We start from the raw sequence: 19,297 nt of genomic DNA on the forward strand, positions 1-19,297 counted from the left end.
CTATACCACAGCCACAGCAATGCCAGATCCAAGCTGTGTCTATGACCTACACCACTGCTCATGGCAACACCAGATCCTTAACCCACTGATTGAGGCCAGGGATCAAACCAGGGTCCTCATGGATACTAGTCGGGTTCTTTTCTGCTGAGCCAAAATGGGAGCTCCCTTTTTGTTAAATAACATCTTATTATATTATTTAACTATGCCTCTATTGTTTTGCCATACTCATTAATTGGAGGATATCCTATTTCTTTTTCTTTTTTTAGCTGCACCCGTGGCATGGGAAAGCTCCTGGACCAGCCAGATCTTTAAGTCACTGAGCCACCATTTTAAAAGAAGATCTTGGGGAGAGCTAAGAGTGGGGATACTTCTAGGAAAAAGGAAAGAATATATGCAAGGGCTGGAAGGGTGAGGCTGTGGATGCTGGCAGGAGAATGGGAAAGGTTTGAGGCTGGAACCCTGAGTGTGAGCAGTGAGGTATAGCTGGGTGGGGAGTGGGGCCAGAGCTTACAGAGTGTCATGGGCCATAAGAAGGAATTTGATATTCCAAGCACAGTGAGAAGGTGTCCAAGGGATCTGAGAAAGGAGGGCGACATAACCAGGATATTTCTGGCCCCTGGTATGTTGCCACGGAAGCTCCCCGGAAGCCATGAGGGCTACAGTAAGGAAGCCTCCAACAGGTCACACCTGACAATCTGCTGTATATTAATCTCCTTTCTGCATATTATTCTTCTCTTGTGTGTTTAGCTCCCAGATCATCTGAAACTAAGACATGGATGGGGGATTAGAAAGAGACATGCTTATCAAAGTCCACATTGCAATCTTTCCTATGGAAAACTGGAAATGTCTTAGGTTCTCTAGAAGCAGAATCTGAGAGAAGAATCTGTGTGTGTGGCTTAGGGACAGAGAGAGGGAAGCAGGAAAGGGAAAGGGAGGTTGTGAACAAGGATGTATCTCAGTAAAGTCCTCCCTTTGGTCCGATACCTGAGGGACCTTGGAGGGTAAGTTGTACCAGAGTTGACCCACTTGAGGCAGGGGTGCTGGGCTTATGCATCCCTCTGTATTGACTGGCCCTCCCACCACCCTCCAGGCAGGACGTGGTGTAGCCCCCAAACCCTCCAAGCTTCAGGTCACAGTTGGGGTCAGCCAACTGTGTCTGTAGAAGGTCACATGTGTGAGCACTTGGCTGTAGCATCTGCAGCATTTAGTAGATAAGTGTGCAGCTAGTCAAGGGGGGTTGGGCCCCAGCAGCATCTGCTACAAGTGGCCAGAGCACCTGAGTCAGTAGAGACTTGTTCTGTACATTCCTTGCTTCATCATGTACATTTTCAATTTCAAATTTACCTGCTTTTCTGAGCCTGTCCGACTGATCTTCAAGCATTACTTCGCTTTCACCCCCAAGGCCATCTGAAAAGATGAGTAGCACCTAGAGAAAGAGGAAATTATAGAGTGGGATGACATGAAAACGAAATCTATAATGGCGGGGGGTGGGGGGTGGGGAGAAGCAAATGATAGAGCGAGGAGATGGGGGCTGCACTGTGACATGGATACCTGTCCTCGGGATGCAGATGTGTCCTTAAACGTGGCCCACATGGACTGCAGGAACTGTGCATTCAGGTGAGTTGATCCATTGACGGTGAGTTTCAGTAGCCTGTCAAATACTGTTTTCTTGTAGATGTGGAACTTGGTGGGGAAATTCTGGTCACTGTTCACTTTGAAGGCCACGCTCACCTGCACCTCTGCTCCTGCCCCACAACTCACGCCCCTGATGGAGGTGATGTCCTCTAAGATGCCTGGGAGATATGATTCCAGCCGGGGGTGGCCGTGAAACAACAGCTGCCCCTGCCGGTGAGTGGAAATGTCGAAGCCGACCACAATGTCCAGAAAGCAGTCTGGAGACCAAAGAAAGCCAGGCCAAATTAATGAGCAGATGGGAGCAAGGAAGGGCAGATGGGGCAGGGAAAAGAAAGTAGCCATGGCCAAGGGCTGGACGTCTCCAGCATCCAAAAATATCTAAGAAGGAAGACTGGCTGCTCGGTCAATGGGTAGCACCGGTGTTTCCTAAATATTACCAGCTTCAGTAGCTATCTGAAGTCTAATCATGGATTAGTCTAATTCTTGGTGGTTGGCTTTCTCTTTCTCTCTCTCTTTCTGTGTGTGTCTGCACATGCATGCATATTTTCTTCTTTTAATGATGACATTATGAATCATAAAATTATAACATAATAAATATTTAAGTTGTCCTTAGAGCTTATTTTTTTAATTTAAATTTTTTTCTGCTTTTTTTTTTAGGTCCACACCCACAGCATATAGAGGTTTCCAGGCTAGGGGTCCAATCGGAGCTACAGCTGCCCACCTATGCCAGAACCACAGCAATGCAGAATCCCAGGCACATCTGTGACCTACACTACAGCTCACGGCAAAGCCAAGACCTTAACACACTGAGCAAGGCCAGGGATCAAACCCACAACCTCATGGTCCCTAGTCAGACTTGTTTCTGCTGCACCACCACAGGAACTCCATTAGAGTTTATTTAATCCTGAGGCCACAAACTCCAATGGCTGGGAAGGCCAGGAGGGTAACATCAATGAGTTGAGTGGGCAGGGAGTCAGATAATGAACTGACAACGACCCATCTGTTCACCATTCAGCTCCAGCTAAGAGTTGTCATGTGGGAAAGGGGACCCAGTGGGGTCACTTTGATTTTCCTAAGAGAAACCTGAAATTACCTTTCAATGCAAAACCTCCAGTTTATTAAAGCTGTCAATACCAAACAGGACAAACCCAATTCAGCTGCAACTCACCACTTGGTCACCCTCTGACCCTCCCCAGTTGCTTGTTTTCCACACAAGGAAAGGGCAATACATGGGGGTTGCTGCTGCTGAATCAAAATGGGAATCCTAGCTTTCAGATTCCAGTCCCAGGTTCTTTCCACCACTGTCATCTGCCCCCAGTTGAGCAGCCCAGAGGAGAGCTTGGAAAAACCAATACATTTTGTAAAAGGGCTTCCATTATAAGAAGCACTCTGGGGAATTTCTGCCTGTTAAGCAAATTCCACACAAGGTTATCTTTCACTGCTGCTTCCTAATCCTCTGCCTTCTCTACCTTAAATATGTACAACCTGAGTCACCACACTGAGACTCTCAGCTAGAGCTAAAGAGTGACATCCCCATCAAATGGGCCATGGCTCTGCACCCATTTTCTTGACTCCCTGTCCATTTGATGCACTTCCATGACCCACCTGGCCTTTACAGCCATTGGCATTTGTGATCTCTGGAAATGCAATAATCCCTAAGGACAATTCAATTCGTTATGATAGTATGATTCTACAAATGCCATCATTCAAAGAAGAAAACATACAAGATGGACACACACACATGCACACTGAGTCCCTTACAAGATGGTTTAGCTGAGTTAAAAAAGGAAAAGGTCCAATCATCACGTGTTTACTTATTTCCTGTGGGATTCAAGACTTTGCTCTACCACTTACAGAAGTAGAGAGGGTAGAAACAGGAAGCTGAGTTCCAGGTGCTAAGAAGGGCATCAACATTGGATTGCAGTGAGGGACAGGGCTGACCACGGGACATAACCCAGGGCCTCCTTCAGCCTCCGCACCATTTCCCTTATCTCTAAGAGAGCTGATCAATCCCAGACTTCCTGGCAACAGACATGTCTATACTTACTATACAGCATTCTAAACCACGTTCTGCTCAAGGTAGCCCACAAGACACTTGGGGACACAGACAAATGGGATGCTGCAATTGAATAAATACACAGAAAGAGCAAGAGGATACTTACTGGTTTTGCCACAACTCTGGCAGATTTCACGGACCATTCTTTTCTTCACATCCACATTCTTTAATTTATCAAAGTCTTGAAAAGTAATAATTTTTTCAGAATTTCCCGTTATCGGCAGGAGCCGTTCCTTATGGACATTTCCTAGGCCCAAGACCATAATACAAATGCCACTTTCTCTCAGAGTTTTCACTGCCTCAGCCACATCATGGCGGGGATCCGCAGATGTGATAACCATCAAAGTCTGAGGGACACCAGCGTTTCTTCTTCCACCAACAGATTGCTCAAACATAAACTTTACTTTCTTAAGGGCCAAGTCCATTCGTGGAAGCCCTTTGCTCTTGGTGGTCGTTTGAATTTGAGACTTCCACTGAGTTTTATTCAGAGAGTTTTGTAATTCAATAATTTCCTGGTAGCGGCTTCCAAACTGGGCCATCCCAATTTTTATCCTTTGAGACTCAATGTCAAAATTATCAATTAAGTCTGACAAGAAGGTCGTCATGGTAACAAAGTCTGAATCAGAAACCATGTCAGAGCCATCACAAAAGAAAATCACGTCAGCTTCTGAAATGCTACAGCCTGCAATTGAAAAATAAATAAATAAATAATTGTCCTCATGAATCATTCTAAGTTTTCTCTTTGCTCAAATATTTAGTAAATTGCTTTACTAAATCCTCACATTAGTAGCAAACTGAGATAAACTAACAGATGAGAGAATCATGACTGGCCCTCAAAGAGAAAGAAAAATAGCAGGAGTAGAAGGATAATACACATTGTTTTAACCTTTATTTACATGATTCATTTGAAAAGACAATGAAAGCTTTTTTGGGAAAGAAGTTTGACTAAATTAAATGTGTTTATTCAAATGTCATTACAAAGGCTAGAAATCCCTTCAATATCTCCATACTGGAAGGTTCAACCATGCCAAGGTAATGGTACCACTGTACTATTAGTAGTAGTCCTGTTACTATTAATGCTGCCACTTTACATTTGTGTTGAGAATTATCGTTTAAAAATGTGTTTAACGTACAGTAATGGTTAATATTCATGACTACCTTATGAGGAATTATTCTGACTTTAGGTAGAGAAATGGAATCCAAATGAGGGTGGAGGAGGGATGGATTGGGAATTTGGGAATAGCAGATGCCAACTAGTATATATATGATGGATAAACTATAAGGTCCTACTGTATAGTCCTGGAAACTGTATTCAATATCTGGTAACAAACCATGATGGAAAAGAATTAAAAAAAGGAAATGAAATTCATAGGTTAATAACTTGCCTCAGAATATGCAATTACTCTGCAGTAGAGGTGGTACCTGGATCCCTTTTATCCTTAAAACCAGCACTTTTTTCTACTACAAATTGTTTTAATAATATAATAACCCAAATATTAAAATTTCACGGCACAAGTGTTAGTAAACTTGTGCACAGGGTCATCTCCCCAAAGTCCCGTGTGAAACATCCCATAACCGAAGGATGATCTTTTATGCTCAGGTCCCATCAAATGCAAAAGCTAGGATGGTGCAGCATTAAAGTGATCACTGAAGGTAATTGAGAATCACCATCTTCTTCTGCCTATTCTGCTTCCCCCCTTTCTTTCACAGCCGTGCATCCCCAGTAAACATCTGGCATCCCAAACATCCATCTCAGCATCTATCTCCAAAAGGCATGGGAGATAAGAAGAAAACAGCCCCCATATTTCTAGGAAAAAACTGTGTTCCTAGTAATGCTCTAGATTTGGTGGGGATCCAGTGATAAAAAAGAGCCCAAGATTGCTCAATGAGCTCATAATCTTGTGACAGGTACAGATAAGGAAATGGCAAATATGTGTTAAGTGCTACCATCAGAAGAAACAAAAGATGCAGGAGTTGGAGGAACACATGGGGACACTGCTGGGTGCTGGGTCAGGAATGCCACACAAAGGCTGACATGTGACAGACAAGTGAGATGCACCCAGGGGAAGTTGTGGGCTGGCATGTTCTTGGTGGGTGGAGTGGTGCTGCAAGGATGAAAGAATTTTAGAATGGCAAGGCAATAAATGAGGTTGGGCTCATGAGCAGGAGCTATGTGAAACTTGGGAGTTTAGAAACTAACCTGTGAGCAGATCAGTGACTTAGCCCAGTGTGTATCAGAAAGATCACTCTGTGTAAGGATGAACTGGAAAGCAGCAGGACAAAGAGCAAGGGTGGGAGGCTAGGGGAGGGCCAGTTAGGTGCAAGAATTGAGGTGGTTCCACATCTCTGGGAAAGATGATACATATACATCATTCAATATCTGAAAACAAGAAGCTGAAATTATTGCTTACTTAAGTAAGGTGGAGCTATGGAAGTGAGACATAGTTTCAGCCTGCCAAATGCTGGTCTGATACAGGATTTGGGGGAAGATTGTGTTTCTTTTCTTTCTTTTTACAGACAATCCTGTAGCATATGGAAGTTCCCAGGCCAGGGGGCAAATTGGAACTGCAGCTGCAGGCCTACACCACAGCTACAACAATGCCGGATTTTAGCCGCATCTGTGACCTATGTTGCAGCTTGCAGCAACACGGGATTGAGGTCAGGGATGAACCTGCATCCTCATGCAGGGTATTTACTCTGCCACAACAGGAACTCCTGGGGGAAAGTTTTTTTTGGAGTTGGACTGTTTTAAAGAGATAGAGATATAATTTGTGTTGGATACAAAAGTAGGTTTCAAACTAGTAGAGAGGAAGAAAGAAAGGAGGAAAGAAAAAGAGAAGGCAGTCGGCAAAAGGAAGGGAAGAGGCAAAAAGAAGGAAGTTAACTAGTTGACTGATTTCTTTGCCAGGGTTGGGAAGACCAGGCCAACATCCAGAAAGGATTCCAGCCTTCTAAGGAGGCACAGAGGCCCTCCTGGATGACTTGTCAATCACTACTGCTTTGAGGCCAGGTGGCCAATCTCACCCTTTCCTCACACAGATGTGATGCTTCCAGCCCATCCTAATCCAGTGGTATCTTGAATCAGATTTGGCCCCTTCCCTTCCCCATTCCTAGCGGCCAGTCTCTATTACCTCACATTCAACTCCCATTCCTGCCCTTATTCAGAAAGCCTTACTATACCGCTCGGACTTGTAATGGCATGATAGGATGCCAATAACCCCATTTAGAGGGCCCTGGATCTTTGAAGACATAAGTCTATCTGTTTAAACCATGAAACTCTCCACTTGAGTTCGGCCTGGAACTGATGCCCAGCAGTTGCTTTGACCCCATTCAGCAAATGGATAGCACGAGTAGTTGTGAAATGAAGAAAGGTGAATGTGGCTCAAGTAAGAGTCCTGTCTGCCAAGAAAAAGGGAACAGAGAAGCCAGACAGCAAGGAATACTTCTTGTATAATGTCTTCAATGAAGTGGCCAAGGCCTTTAGATTCTTGTGTAATCAATAATGCATGTCTTTTAGAGGTGAAAAAACATGTAGCCTGAGCAGAGACATGTTCAACTCGTGACCCCAAGGTAATGGGAAAGCAAGACTCATCATTTATTTTTTGCTTCAACTTGTATTGCTACCCCAATAGAAGCTTTAAAGCACAACTTACTCTCTTGGGCATTGGTACACATACTATCTTGCAGAGGCTGATAAACATCTTTCAGACTGTCAAAATTACTGACATGGATAGTATAGTGTTTATTCCCTGCCATAGTCTCCAGTTCTTTTTGGTTGGCCTCTCCTACACCCACAGCATAGATGATGATGCCTTTGGCCCTTAACTTCGAAGCCTTGTCACTGAGGTGAGTATGGTCATGGGATTTCCCATCTGTGATGATTATCAGCATCTGCTTCACGTTTTGCTTGATTCGACTGCCATGTTCCTCCGTGAACAGGATGTTGGCATGTTCCAGAGCCTTAGCGGTGTAGGTATCCCCTCCTTTGGCACTGAGTGACTTCAGATGCTCCATGATGGCTGATCTGTTTGAGTTAAGGTAGAAGATAATATCAGGTTCATTGGAGTATCGGAGAGCTCCAAACTGAACCCTGTTTGGGCCGACATCCGATTTCTTCACCAAATGCATTGTGAGGTTGATCATGCTTTCTTGGTCTCGGGGTTGGATGCTGCTTGAATGATCCAGCACAAACACAACATCTAACTCTTTAATCCTTTTACAATCTGAAAGGAGAAGAGAGCAAGCATCATAAACTTTCTGCAGTGCATTCTGCACAGACAGCTGAGAAGGGAAGCCAACTAACATTGGCCACGTGCCTCCCATGTGCCAGACCCTGCACCTCACATAGGAGTGGCTAATGCTAATTTTAAAAAAAAGAAGCTGAGGGAGCAGAGATATACAACTTGCCCCCATCACGATTCCAAGAACATTGGAGCCCTTGTCTGTATGACTCCACCATTGCTGCTCCTCCCTACTATGTTCTGCTAAATCTCCTGCCTTTTGCTAAACAGGATTTCAACTGGAATTGCATAACAGAAGGTAATTCAATATCAGTATAATGGTGAGATATGACCACTGTTTGCCCAACTGGCCTGCGGTCTTGAAGAGATCAGAGGCTTGGTAGATAAACTGAAAGTTTCATCCTGCTCATTTGGGCTTCTAGCTGTCTTCTCAGCTTCTAATAGATAAACCCCCATGTGCATCATGCCTCTTTTCACTGATGTGCGCTCCTTCCCTGACTCCACAATTTGGAACACAGAAATGCCCATGTAAGGAGAGAGCTAAGGTTCTTGTCTCTTCACCCCAGCCCCAAGCCCTACTCCACATTAGAAGCCAAGTAATCACTCTGGCTGGGTCTCCAAAGTATGGGCTTATTTCCACTCTTTTCCTTTCCTCAGAAACTTAAGCACGTATTTCCCAAAGGTTCACCTTCTCCACCTCCCACCTCCCACCTGCCTATCTTACTTCCAATCTTTATTTCTGGCAAAGAGGTCTCAAAATTTTAAGTCTCACCAGCCAGGGCTATGTAGGGAGGATCTGGTGATTAGTCATATCTTGATAAATATTTATGAGATGATGATAAATATTTGTAGATTGACTTGATGAATATTTGAGTTGATCTTATCTATGAGTTAGCTAAAATTTTACCTCATGCTGTAGACAGGGCCTCCACAAATATTACTTTTCTCAAAATGAAGAAATGCCAGGAAGAGCCCTTTGGATTTCAAAGGTAAGACTGTGGCCATAAGGTAAGACTTTTTTAGAATATTTCCACAATCCCAAGAGTTTGGGAATCACTACCATTCTTAGAGGAAGAAAAAAAATCCGGTTAAGCTGTTACCAAAGAAATCTTAGAGATATTTCCTAAAACTCAGAGTTTATAATGAGACATCTTATTTGTTAACTTTCCAAAATTTTCACATATATAATTCTGAAGAACGAAGTCCAAAGGAGGTCTCTGTGTTGCCAGAAGAACCATACAACAAACTGATGAATGCTTTGGTTTGTTCTCTTAGTTGTATCCAAAACACAGATAACAATAGCACCTGATAGATTTATAAGCATAGGTGTCTCTAGCCTTACATGTGGATTTATAGCAAGTTCTCACTTAAGAGGCGTTAAAATTGATGGGCTCGGAGTTCCTGTCATGGCACAGTGGTTAACGAATCTGACTAGGAACCATGAGGTTGCAGGTTCGATCCCTGGCCTTGCTCAGTGGGTTAAGGATCCGGCATTGCCGTGAGCTGTGGTGTAGGTCGCAGATGTGGCTCAGATCCCGCGTTGCTGTGGCTCTGGCATAGGCCAGAGGCTACAGCTCCGATTGGACCCCTAGCCTGGGAACCTCCATATGCCACGGGAGCGGCCCTAGAAAAGGCAAAAAGACAAAAAAAAATTGATGGGCTCAAACTGAGCTTAACTCAGTACAACTTGAAAAGCACTACAGTTTGTCAGATAAAAATGACAACCCCGAGAAAAAAATTTCAAAATTAAAAAATTTCCACTTGCACAAATGGGCAACTGTAATATACTTAGCTGATAGAAGGTAAGAAGAATAATGTGAGGTAATGAAAATACACACTGTATTTAAAATACAAAGGGCTTTTGTTGGGGTTTATGCTTAGGATACTGGATTTAATTTAACTAAGAGGAAGATGAATTTGTATTTCTAATCATTTACTACTTAACAGTGGTAATAGTCAGCCTAGAAATAATTTGGGAGAATTACTTGGGATCATTTGGAATCATTAAAAATTGGTTCTGGAAAAATCTAGGTATGCAGGTTTAAAGAGTTGCAAATTTAATATGAAGTTCTGAGACCTTCTAGGAATCTGTTTGACCTCATCAAAATCAGACTATTTTTCAGCTTACAAAATTGTTAATCTGGAATATCCCCAAAGGTAATGGGTGTTTTAATATACCATAAATAAGACCAAAATTTAACACTAATGTGGACGTTGTTAGAGGCCAAGCCAGGAGTCCAAGTTATTGGTCACCCCCACTATAAAGGCAACAGCTCAAAGCCTTGAGTCCTGAAGGATAAGAGAGTCACTTACCATGAAGAGCGCACACACGGAAGATGAGTTTATTCTCTATTTCCTTTAGATCACTGAAATTCTCTACTTGGAAAACCAGGCTGCTGTCCCCACTGATTTCCTCTAGCTGAGTCCTGTTGGCCCTGAATACCCCCACAGAGAAGATGACCACACCTTTGTCCCGAAGAACTTTTGCTGGGTTTCTCACATCATCTTGGGCTTCTCCATCCGTGATAAGGATGAGAAACTTTCTGACCATTGATCGGGCCCCCTTGGACTCGGTGAAGTATGGCTCTATAGAAGTTAGTGCCTTTCCAGTCAAAGTGTTTTGCTCAATGGGAGACATTCTCTCTATGGCATCAGAAATTTCTTTTTGTGTAAAGTATGTATCAAGTTTGAATTCTTCCTTCGTAACATCGCTGAACTGAATGACACCAATTCGGGTTTTGTCCAAACCAATCTGAATCTTAGCTAACAGGTTTTTCATGAAGCTTTTCATTGTCCTAAAATTTTCAGATCCTATACTGCCAGAACTATCCACCAGAAACATGATGTCAGTCTTCATGTCTTCACATCCTGCATGTAATAAAAAAGATCGGAAATGAACCAGGTTGGCATGGTTCTCAGAATGCACAGAGATGGCAAAGCAGAAACATATTCATTAATTAGAAAACATCAAAAATTAACTCAAGCAACTGCCATTGCATTTTAAAATTTTCTTTGATTCTTTTGTAGGAGCCAGCTGATTAGAATCCTAAATCAGAAATTCACTGAAGGTTATCTAAGAAGTTTCTTAGAAATGCACCTTCTAAAGTATGTATTCATTTACTCATTTATTCATGCATGCATTATGCTTTTGTTCATAATTTATTCATTCATAATTCTTGAAGTGTATGGCAGGGCAAGCATCATGCCATGTGTTAAGCATGTAATAGTGATCAACATGGACTGTTCCTTTATTTATACATAAAATTTGTAGATACTCTACTGATTGGAAGTGAACATATATATGCATATGTAAATATGTATCTGTACATACATACACACATAGAAGACCAACTTCTATAAGCTGTAAAACATGTTATTAATTCATGGCACAAGTGGTTTTTTTTGTGTGTGTGTATATATAGTATATACCTTATAAATCATATATATAATGTACATTGTCTTTAGCATTTTCTTTTTTTTTTTTGTCTTTTCTAGGGCCACACCCTCGCATGTGGAGGTTCCCAGGCTAGGGGTCTAATCGGAGCTGTAGCCGCTGGCCTACGCCAGAGCCACAGTAACGCCAGACCTGAGTCGTGTCTGCGACCTACACCATAGCTTATGGCAATGCCGGATCCTTAACCCATTGAGCGAGGCAAGGGATAAAACCCACAACCTCATGGTTCCTAGTCAGATTCGTTAACCACTGAGCCACGACAGGAACTCCCTTACTCTTAACCTGTCTATCTGTTATCTCTGCCATTCTCTTACCAGCTCTATCCTCAGTACTCACAGTCTATCCCATACTATGGGTATTAACAGTTAGCACACACAGAAGAATTAAAAGATGCTAGCTTGTATAAGGCCCACCAGGGGGATTTAAAACTATCATTTGAGAACCATGCTGCCCTGACTCCATTTTTTAAAAAAATTTTAATTGGAATAATCCTGCAGATATGCCAGGATTTGGACACCTGAATTGCAAAGACCTGACCTACAAGAAATGTACCTGTCCCTCTTCAGATTGGTCCATGACCTTCTCCCTTGAGAAGACCTGAAACACAATCCATTTTATGTTTCCTGAAACCCTTTGACTTTCCCTGGCATCAACTCCAGGAAAGGTCAGGGAACTTTCATACTCTTTCTAAGACATCCTGAAGACCCAACTCTATTACTGTCCATAACAGGAAGAACAATCTACAAAACTATGATTTAGAATATTACTGTGAATGTTACTTATTGGCTTGTTTATTTTTCTTTGTATTTTTAGTGACTCAGAGAAAATTCCCAACACATTTTTATGTTTAAAAGTTCAAATAACTGAGAATTATTTTCCTTTCCTCATCAGTGAACACTTTAGCCAAGTATTACAATAGTTTTATGTAGCATTTACCATGGGCCAAACACTCTTTTAAGTGGTCCACCTGTATTTTTACCTTTAAGCTTCACAATAAGCCTACACATAAGGGATCAAGAAAGGTGGACAGTAAGTAACTATTCAAGATTCACAGCCGATAAGTTATAAATCTGGGGTGTGAATATTGATACTTTGACTTTAGCATCCTTTACTTTAATCAGTAAGTGAACATGCCTCTCAGCAGACAATATTTTCAGTGCTAATACTAGCAATCAACACACCCCATCTTCAAGTAATAAGTGGCTATTATTAAGAAAAATATCAGCTATAGAAATTCTACAATGGTTCTACAAAAGTTAAAACTTTTCCAACTTTTGTTACTTAATTTTTAGTCAGAACAAAAATTCAAGTATGTGTTTCTGTAATAAATAAAAATAAACAAGGATTACATTGTACCAGATATGCATTCATAATAGAAAAATAGGCGTTCCCCTCCTGGTGCAGCAGAAATGAATCCAACTAGGAACCATGAGCCTGGCCTCACTCAATGGGTTAAGGATCCGGCATTGCCATGAGCTGTGGTGCAGGTAGCAGAAGTGGCTCGGATCTGGCGTTGCTGTGGCTCTGGCGTAGGCTGGCAGCAATAGCTCTGATTGGACCCCTAGCCTGGGAACCTCCATATGCTGCGGGCCCTATGTGGACAAAAGACAAAAAAAGACAAAAAAAAAGAAGAAGAAAAGAAAGAAAAGAAAAGAAAAATAATGGTTGGTGTTTATTATGCTGAACCTTTAAGCCCATTTTCCTTCCACTGTACTCATCTGCCTCAAGTAGTATGTGTACATGCGCGCGCGCACACGCACACACACACACACGCAATATAGAGTCTCTTACCCTCCACACCAGGGGGCTTTGTCAAGGCAGCAACACACTCTTAGAAAATTTCCCACTTATGACTTCCGAGATGTCCCCAGGGTGGCTGTCAATAGAGGGATATCCTAGTCCTGGCAACTGGTTTAAACTGAGGGGCTAAAAGGAAGTTAGCAAAATACCAGCTGGACAACTGGTCATGTTACTCCTTGTCTCAGCCTGGCAGCTGGTCTGCCTGAAACAATTAACAAAGTCCAGGAGTTCCCGTTGTGGCTCAGTGGTTAATGAATCCAACTAGTAACCATGGGGTTGCGTGTTCGATCCCTGGCCTCGCTCAGTGGGCTAAGGATCTGTCGTTGCCGAGAGCTGTGGTGTAGGTCGCAGACGTGGCTCGGATCTGGTGTCACTGTGGCTGTGGTGTAGGCTGGCAGCTACAGCTCCGATTCAACCTCCAGCCTGGGAACCTCCATATGCTGTGGGCGCTGTCCAAAAAAGACCAAAAAAAAAAAAAAGGTCAAGAGAATAAAGCCTTTTTGTTTTGCTTACCTTTCTCAGTGCAGACGCTGTGCAAAACTTCATTTTTTATGTTTTTTAAAGAATCAAAGTTCTGCCCAAAGCTAACTCTTTCTTCTTTTCCAGCAATTTGTTGCAGTTGTGTTCTGTTAGCCTCCCCAATGCCGATTGCATGAACAGCAATGTTTTCAGCCCTTAGTTTCTCAGCTGGTTCCAGAACGTCATCCGTGGACATCCCATCAGTCAACACAATGAGGTAACAGGGTACCTTATTTATTCTCTGCTCCCTTCCCTTCTTTATTATTTGCAATATGAAATCCAGGGCTTTCCCAGTGTAAGTGCCGCCTCCAAGTTGCCTGATGTTAGAAATAGCCTTTCTTAATGTCTCATCAGTAGTGTAGTCAGTGATATCAAATTCCTTTTCTCTCATGTCAGAATATTGCACAGCTCCAACTCGGACTTTGTCTGGGCCAATGTCAAAATTTTCTATCACCTCCAGCATAAATTTCTTGATTTGCTCAAAGTGGTCACTCCCAATGCTACCTGAGCCGTCAATGAGGAAATAGAGATCGATCTCTTTTGTATCCACACAGCCTGTAAGAATACAGAAAGCAGAAAGTGCATTCTCCATTAATTATAGGGAATCTAGAGAGAACATTTGCAGGAGGGTTTGGAGAGGAGCATGGGTCTATGATGGTTCTAAAAAAAAAGAAGTGAGGATGCTTCTGGTTTGCAAGGGGCCTGCACTGAGCACTTCCTACACATTTTCCTTTGAAATTTACCACCATCTTGGGACAAAGATGAAACTGAACAAGGTCTGATGGTTCTTCTAAGGTCACTAAAGAGTAAGGACGGGATTGCCAAGTCTTCAGGCTCTTAGTTAAAAACATTTTTCTGGTATTCTGCCTTTCTAGACAGGTTATCCTTATCATTTCCTGAGAAATGCGATGGGATAGACGACCTCCTGTTCTTACTCCCTGATAACTTCTTCTGCCCAGAGCAGCTAGAACAATCTAGAGCCCCATCATACTACTCTTCTACTTAAGTGATTTATCATTGTATTTAGAATTTAAAAATGAGAAATAAGCTTGATTTATCCCATGCTTTGCTCTCTGACCATATTTCCAGCAATTCTTCACCTTCGTCATTATGTTCCAACAATACTGGGCTTCTTGTACTTTAAATGTGCCACAAGGCTTTTGCACCTGTCCTCTGCTTTCCTGGAATACTCATCCTCCATATCTTCACATGGCTAGTTCTTTCTCATCTCATGGACGTACCAACTCAAATTTGGTTCTTTAAAAGTCCTTGTCTTACCCTGTGGCTAAAGCATATCAATCACTGCCTGTCCCAGTACCCTGTTTATTTTTCTTCTGATGTCCATTACTTTCTGAAATTACTTTATTCATTTGTTTGTGAGGACATCTTGTTTACTGTCATAGAATGTCAGCTCCATAAGGGGAGGAACTTTGCCCAGTGTTCTGATTCTGCCCACTAAGCCTGGTACATCACAGGCTTTTGACAAAAAAAAAAAAAGTTACATAAAAAAGCTCTCAATGTTCCTTCCTTTGTTGAGCAGATTCTCTCTTAAAAATGCTTTAGGAGTTCCTGTCGTGGCTCAGTGATTAACAAAACCGACTAGTATCCATGAGGGCATGGGTTTGAGCCCTGGCCTCGCTCAGTGGGTTAAGGATCTGGCATTGCTGCAGCTGTGGTGTAGGCCATCAGCTACAGCTCAGATTTGACCTCTAGCCTGGAAACTTCCATATGCCGTGGGTGCGGCCATAAAAAGACACACACACAAAAAAAAGTGCTTTAACTTTTCCGATAGTCTATTTACAACTCTAGTTAGTCATTTTTGAAATTGGTTAGAAAAAAAGAGCATACCTTTAAAATTAAGGTAGAAGCACAATTACCTGGTTGAGTATGTGAAAAATCTTTAAAATATGAGACAATTTAGTCACTCCAGAAATATTTTCTTTATTGATAACTTTTTAACAATTTATAGATATTGACACTGCATCAAGCTATGAGAAGCTGGTCTTTAAGAAATCAGAAATACTGGAAATACGTTTGACACTGAGAATTAAACTATGAAATCAAGCATATTAAATATAAAACATTAGGGCAAAGATAAGCAGATAACACGGGGTGATTCTAGATCAGCAAAACTTGACAGCAGTCAGAATTAATTGATTTATATACCTGATAAAGATGAATTGTGTATTCTTTAGAAGGAAAATGGTGGCCAGGAAGGAAAGAGAGAAAAATGTGTGTGCCAGTGGGTTACCATGGCAATGCCCATCCAACCCCAGCTGGAATTGCACTGGTCCAATACACCAGCCACTAGTCACACAAGTTGCCATTAAAATGTGAACTTAAAATTAAATAAAATTTAAAAGCCAGCTCTTCTGTTGCAATCGTCACATTTCAGGCATTTAGTCCCTAGCTAGTGGCTACATATTGGAGAGTGTAATTATAGAATATTACTACCTAAAAAGTTCAGTTGGACAATGTTGAAGAAAAATGTGTCCCCTGGCTCAAGGCCTCACCTGCACAGTTATACAGAGACACATATTTATATATTTGATTTTAAAATAGAGTCATCCACCTAATTAAATACTACTAGACATTTTGGTCATAAAACTAACTCCTTTGCTCTGGTTCCACAACCTCCCACAGTCTTTTGATTACAATTTAGCTTCTCGTTTGTTGATATGTCTACAGGGAGAGACTATATTTCTCAGAGGACATGAATGTCCAGGCACCTGGGCACTAACAGTCCCATTACAAAGACAATCATTCTTTTGTTATGTATCAGGCTCTTGGAATGGTTAATATGAGTCTTCCCTTGATTTAATGAAGTTCTTTAATAAATTGAATACCTACTAGCGCCAGACATGGTGGATACAGAAGTGACCATCAATATAGACTGATGTTCTGTGTTTGACCATTCCGAAAAAACAAAGCTGGCCACACCACTCTAGACCACAGCAAATTCACTGGGGTAGTGGTTCTCAAACATTGGTAGTATGAGTTCATTTGGGATCTTTCTAAAATGCAGAGACTGAGTCACTGGGTTGAGCCACTGAATCATTAATGAGCTCCTCAGGAAAGCTTGATAAGTTTACAGCAGACACTTTTGGTGTTCTGCTTTAACCCCTCAAATTCTCTACCATTTTTGTGTAACCAGTTCCCAGCATTTTCTTTCCAACACTAGCACCTGTGCCCATTGGTGGGTAGGCTGCTCTGGGGTTGTGGAAACCCATTTTGCTTGGTACTTGAGCCAGAGGTGTCTGAACATGTACATTCCCTCCTGTGTGCTGGAATATACATTCTCCAGTTGACTGAGACAACTCTGAAGTTTAACCCACGCTCTCTAGAATGGTTCTGTGGAATTGACCCTCCGTGGGACTCTGCTTATCACCCTGCCCTTCCTGGTCTTATATCCTCACTTCCCTACCAATCTCCACTTTCTTCCTGGATATATTTTTAATATTCAAATTTACATGTATCCTTATTTGAATCTACTTCTGAGGAAACCAATCTAAGACAGGTACCAATATTTGAGAGCCACTGAATTAATAAGAAGCCATTTACTGAGGGCTTATGGAAGATAGTCATCTGCCTTAGAGGCCCTTCCCCTTATTTTGATCCCATCTCTTCCCATTTAGAAATTCTATAATGACAATAATAGTTTTTTGTCACATGATTGGCAAACTCACTGAGAGAGACCATACTATACATCCTCTCCCATGCCCTAAAAGTTGGTATTAGACTAAGCCTGCTGCTACTCTGAGGGACCCCCTCCCCCTTCATATATCACTCATAAGGTAGTAGTGTTTCTCTCTCTTGCTTGTAATGTAATTGCGCCAGAGGAAATCCAGGGCTGGCCCAAAATGCATCCTTAAACCTTCAATTGATTAATCTGGATTTAAAATTAGCCTTTAATATCATTGGAGGAGTCTTTTCCATGTAAGTACTGCCAAATTCAAGTTTCAATTGCTTGAAAGCATTTCACCTACAAAGAAATGTGTGAAGACAGCAGATATCTCAGAGTTAAATAAACTCGAAGTCACATCAAGCATATTTTTGCTTGTGTCTCCTGGCATCTTTGAAGAGAGCTTCGTTAAAAAAAAAATAGCAGATTCACAAAGCATCTTAAATATCCTTAATGAAGGATATCCTTCATTAGAATCATGGAAGAGGAGTTCCCGCTGTGGCACAATGGGATTGGTGGCTTCTGTGGAGCACTGGGACATGGGTTGTGGCTCAGACCTGATTCCTGGCCTGGGATCTCCATATGCTGTGGGGCAGCCAAAAAAGAAAAAAAATGGAGAAAAAATAATGAAAAAGAATAAAAAGTCAAAAAACAATCATGGTTGTAGATAAAAGTATAAGTATAATGATGATCCACGCAAGGCTTTTCTAAGGGCAAAACATTGGCAATGAACTCTATATCCAACAATTTAGGATATGTTTTTGTTTGTTTTGCTTTTTAGGGCTGCACCTTCAGCATAAGGAAGTTCCAAGGCTAGGGGTCCAAATGGAGCTGCAGCTGCACAGTCCCAGCAACATCAGATCCTTAACCCACTGAGGGAGACCAGGGATCAAACCCACATATCCTAATGGATACTAGTCGGGTTTGTAACCCACTGAACCACAATGGGAACTCCCCAATTTAGGACATGTTAAACAAATTATGTTCTATCCATTGAACAGGATAATATTTCCAACCTAAAAAGAATATTGCAAAAGAATATTTAAGGAAACGGACAAGAATCCATTACATAAGGCTGATAGAAAAGTAAGTTTATGGAGTTCCCATTGTGGCACAGCGGTTAACAAATCTGACTAGGAACCATGAGGTTGTGGGTTCGGTCCCTGCCCTTGTCAGTGGGTTAACCATCTGGCATTGCCGTGAGCTGTGGTGTAGGTTGCAGATGCGGCTCGGATCCTGCGTTGCTATGGCTCTGGCGTAGGCCAATGGCTACAGCTCCGATTAGACCCCTAGCCTGTGAACCTCCATATGCCGTGAGAGCAGCCCAAGGAAATAGCAAGAAGACAAAAAAAAAAAGAAAGAAAGAAAAGTAAGTTTAGGTATATCATATTGTAGTCCAAATATCCATTCTCTCTTCAGTTCCCAGTATTTACCTAAGTACTTGACTGCTCCCCCAAAAGACAACATTTTCTATCTCTCAATTTTTCAATGAGGTGTGACATGTGACTAAATTCTGGCCAGTGGGATGTAAGCAAAGATGGTATGGGTAATTCCCGGCAATATCTCTGAAGCAAAGGAGGGGGGAGCCTGCCCTTTTCCTTCTCTTTTATTGTTCTTGTTTTCAGATGCGAATGTAATGCCATGAGCAGTTATCTTAGACCATGATCCTGGGAAAAGAGGCCACAAACAGCAAAAAACATAACTTAGAAAAGAGACAGGGTCCCTGACACTGCGGTGTACCACCTAGCTCTGTATACCTACCTTAGGATTTATTGGTAAAACAGAAAAATTGTTTCATCCTGTTTAAATCGGTATTATTTTTTTCTTTTGTTAGTAACACTCAAAAGTAACTGTAAATGATACAAGTTGACAAGCAGTGTATTCCTGCATTGTCCAAATACAAAAGTCAC

The 19,297-nt window shown here is 41.9% G+C and overlaps 2 protein-coding genes across 2 annotated transcripts in view; both read right to left on the minus strand.

The window, feature by feature from the left end:
- Positions 1 to 4,004, minus strand: part of COL6A5 (collagen type VI alpha 5 chain) — an 84,183-nt gene extending 80,179 nt beyond the window's left edge. The window contains exons 1-3 of the mRNA XM_047768394.1: positions 3,798 to 4,004; positions 1,552 to 1,892; positions 1,345 to 1,426 (exon numbers count right to left, since the gene is read on the minus strand). Of these exons, the coding sequence (XP_047624350.1) occupies positions 1,345 to 1,426; positions 1,552 to 1,892; positions 3,798 to 3,954 (580 nt within the window). The 5' untranslated portion in view covers positions 3,955 to 4,004. The remainder of the gene's footprint in view (positions 1 to 1,344; positions 1,427 to 1,551; positions 1,893 to 3,797) is intronic.
- A 3,278-nt stretch (positions 4,005 to 7,282) lies between these two features.
- The window catches only part of LOC125138265 (collagen alpha-5(VI) chain-like), a 46,414-nt gene continuing 34,399 nt past the window's right edge, over positions 7,283 to 19,297 (minus strand). The window contains exons 4-6 of the mRNA XM_047799649.1: positions 13,700 to 14,260; positions 10,246 to 10,800; positions 7,283 to 7,914 (exon numbers count right to left, since the gene is read on the minus strand). Of these exons, the coding sequence (XP_047655605.1) occupies positions 7,283 to 7,914; positions 10,246 to 10,800; positions 13,700 to 14,260 (1,748 nt within the window). The remainder of the gene's footprint in view (positions 7,915 to 10,245; positions 10,801 to 13,699; positions 14,261 to 19,297) is intronic.

Source organism: Phacochoerus africanus, chromosome 1, assembly GCF_016906955.1.
Source record: "Phacochoerus africanus isolate WHEZ1 chromosome 1, ROS_Pafr_v1, whole genome shotgun sequence".
Lineage (NCBI taxonomy): Eukaryota > Metazoa > Chordata > Mammalia > Artiodactyla > Suidae > Phacochoerus > Phacochoerus africanus.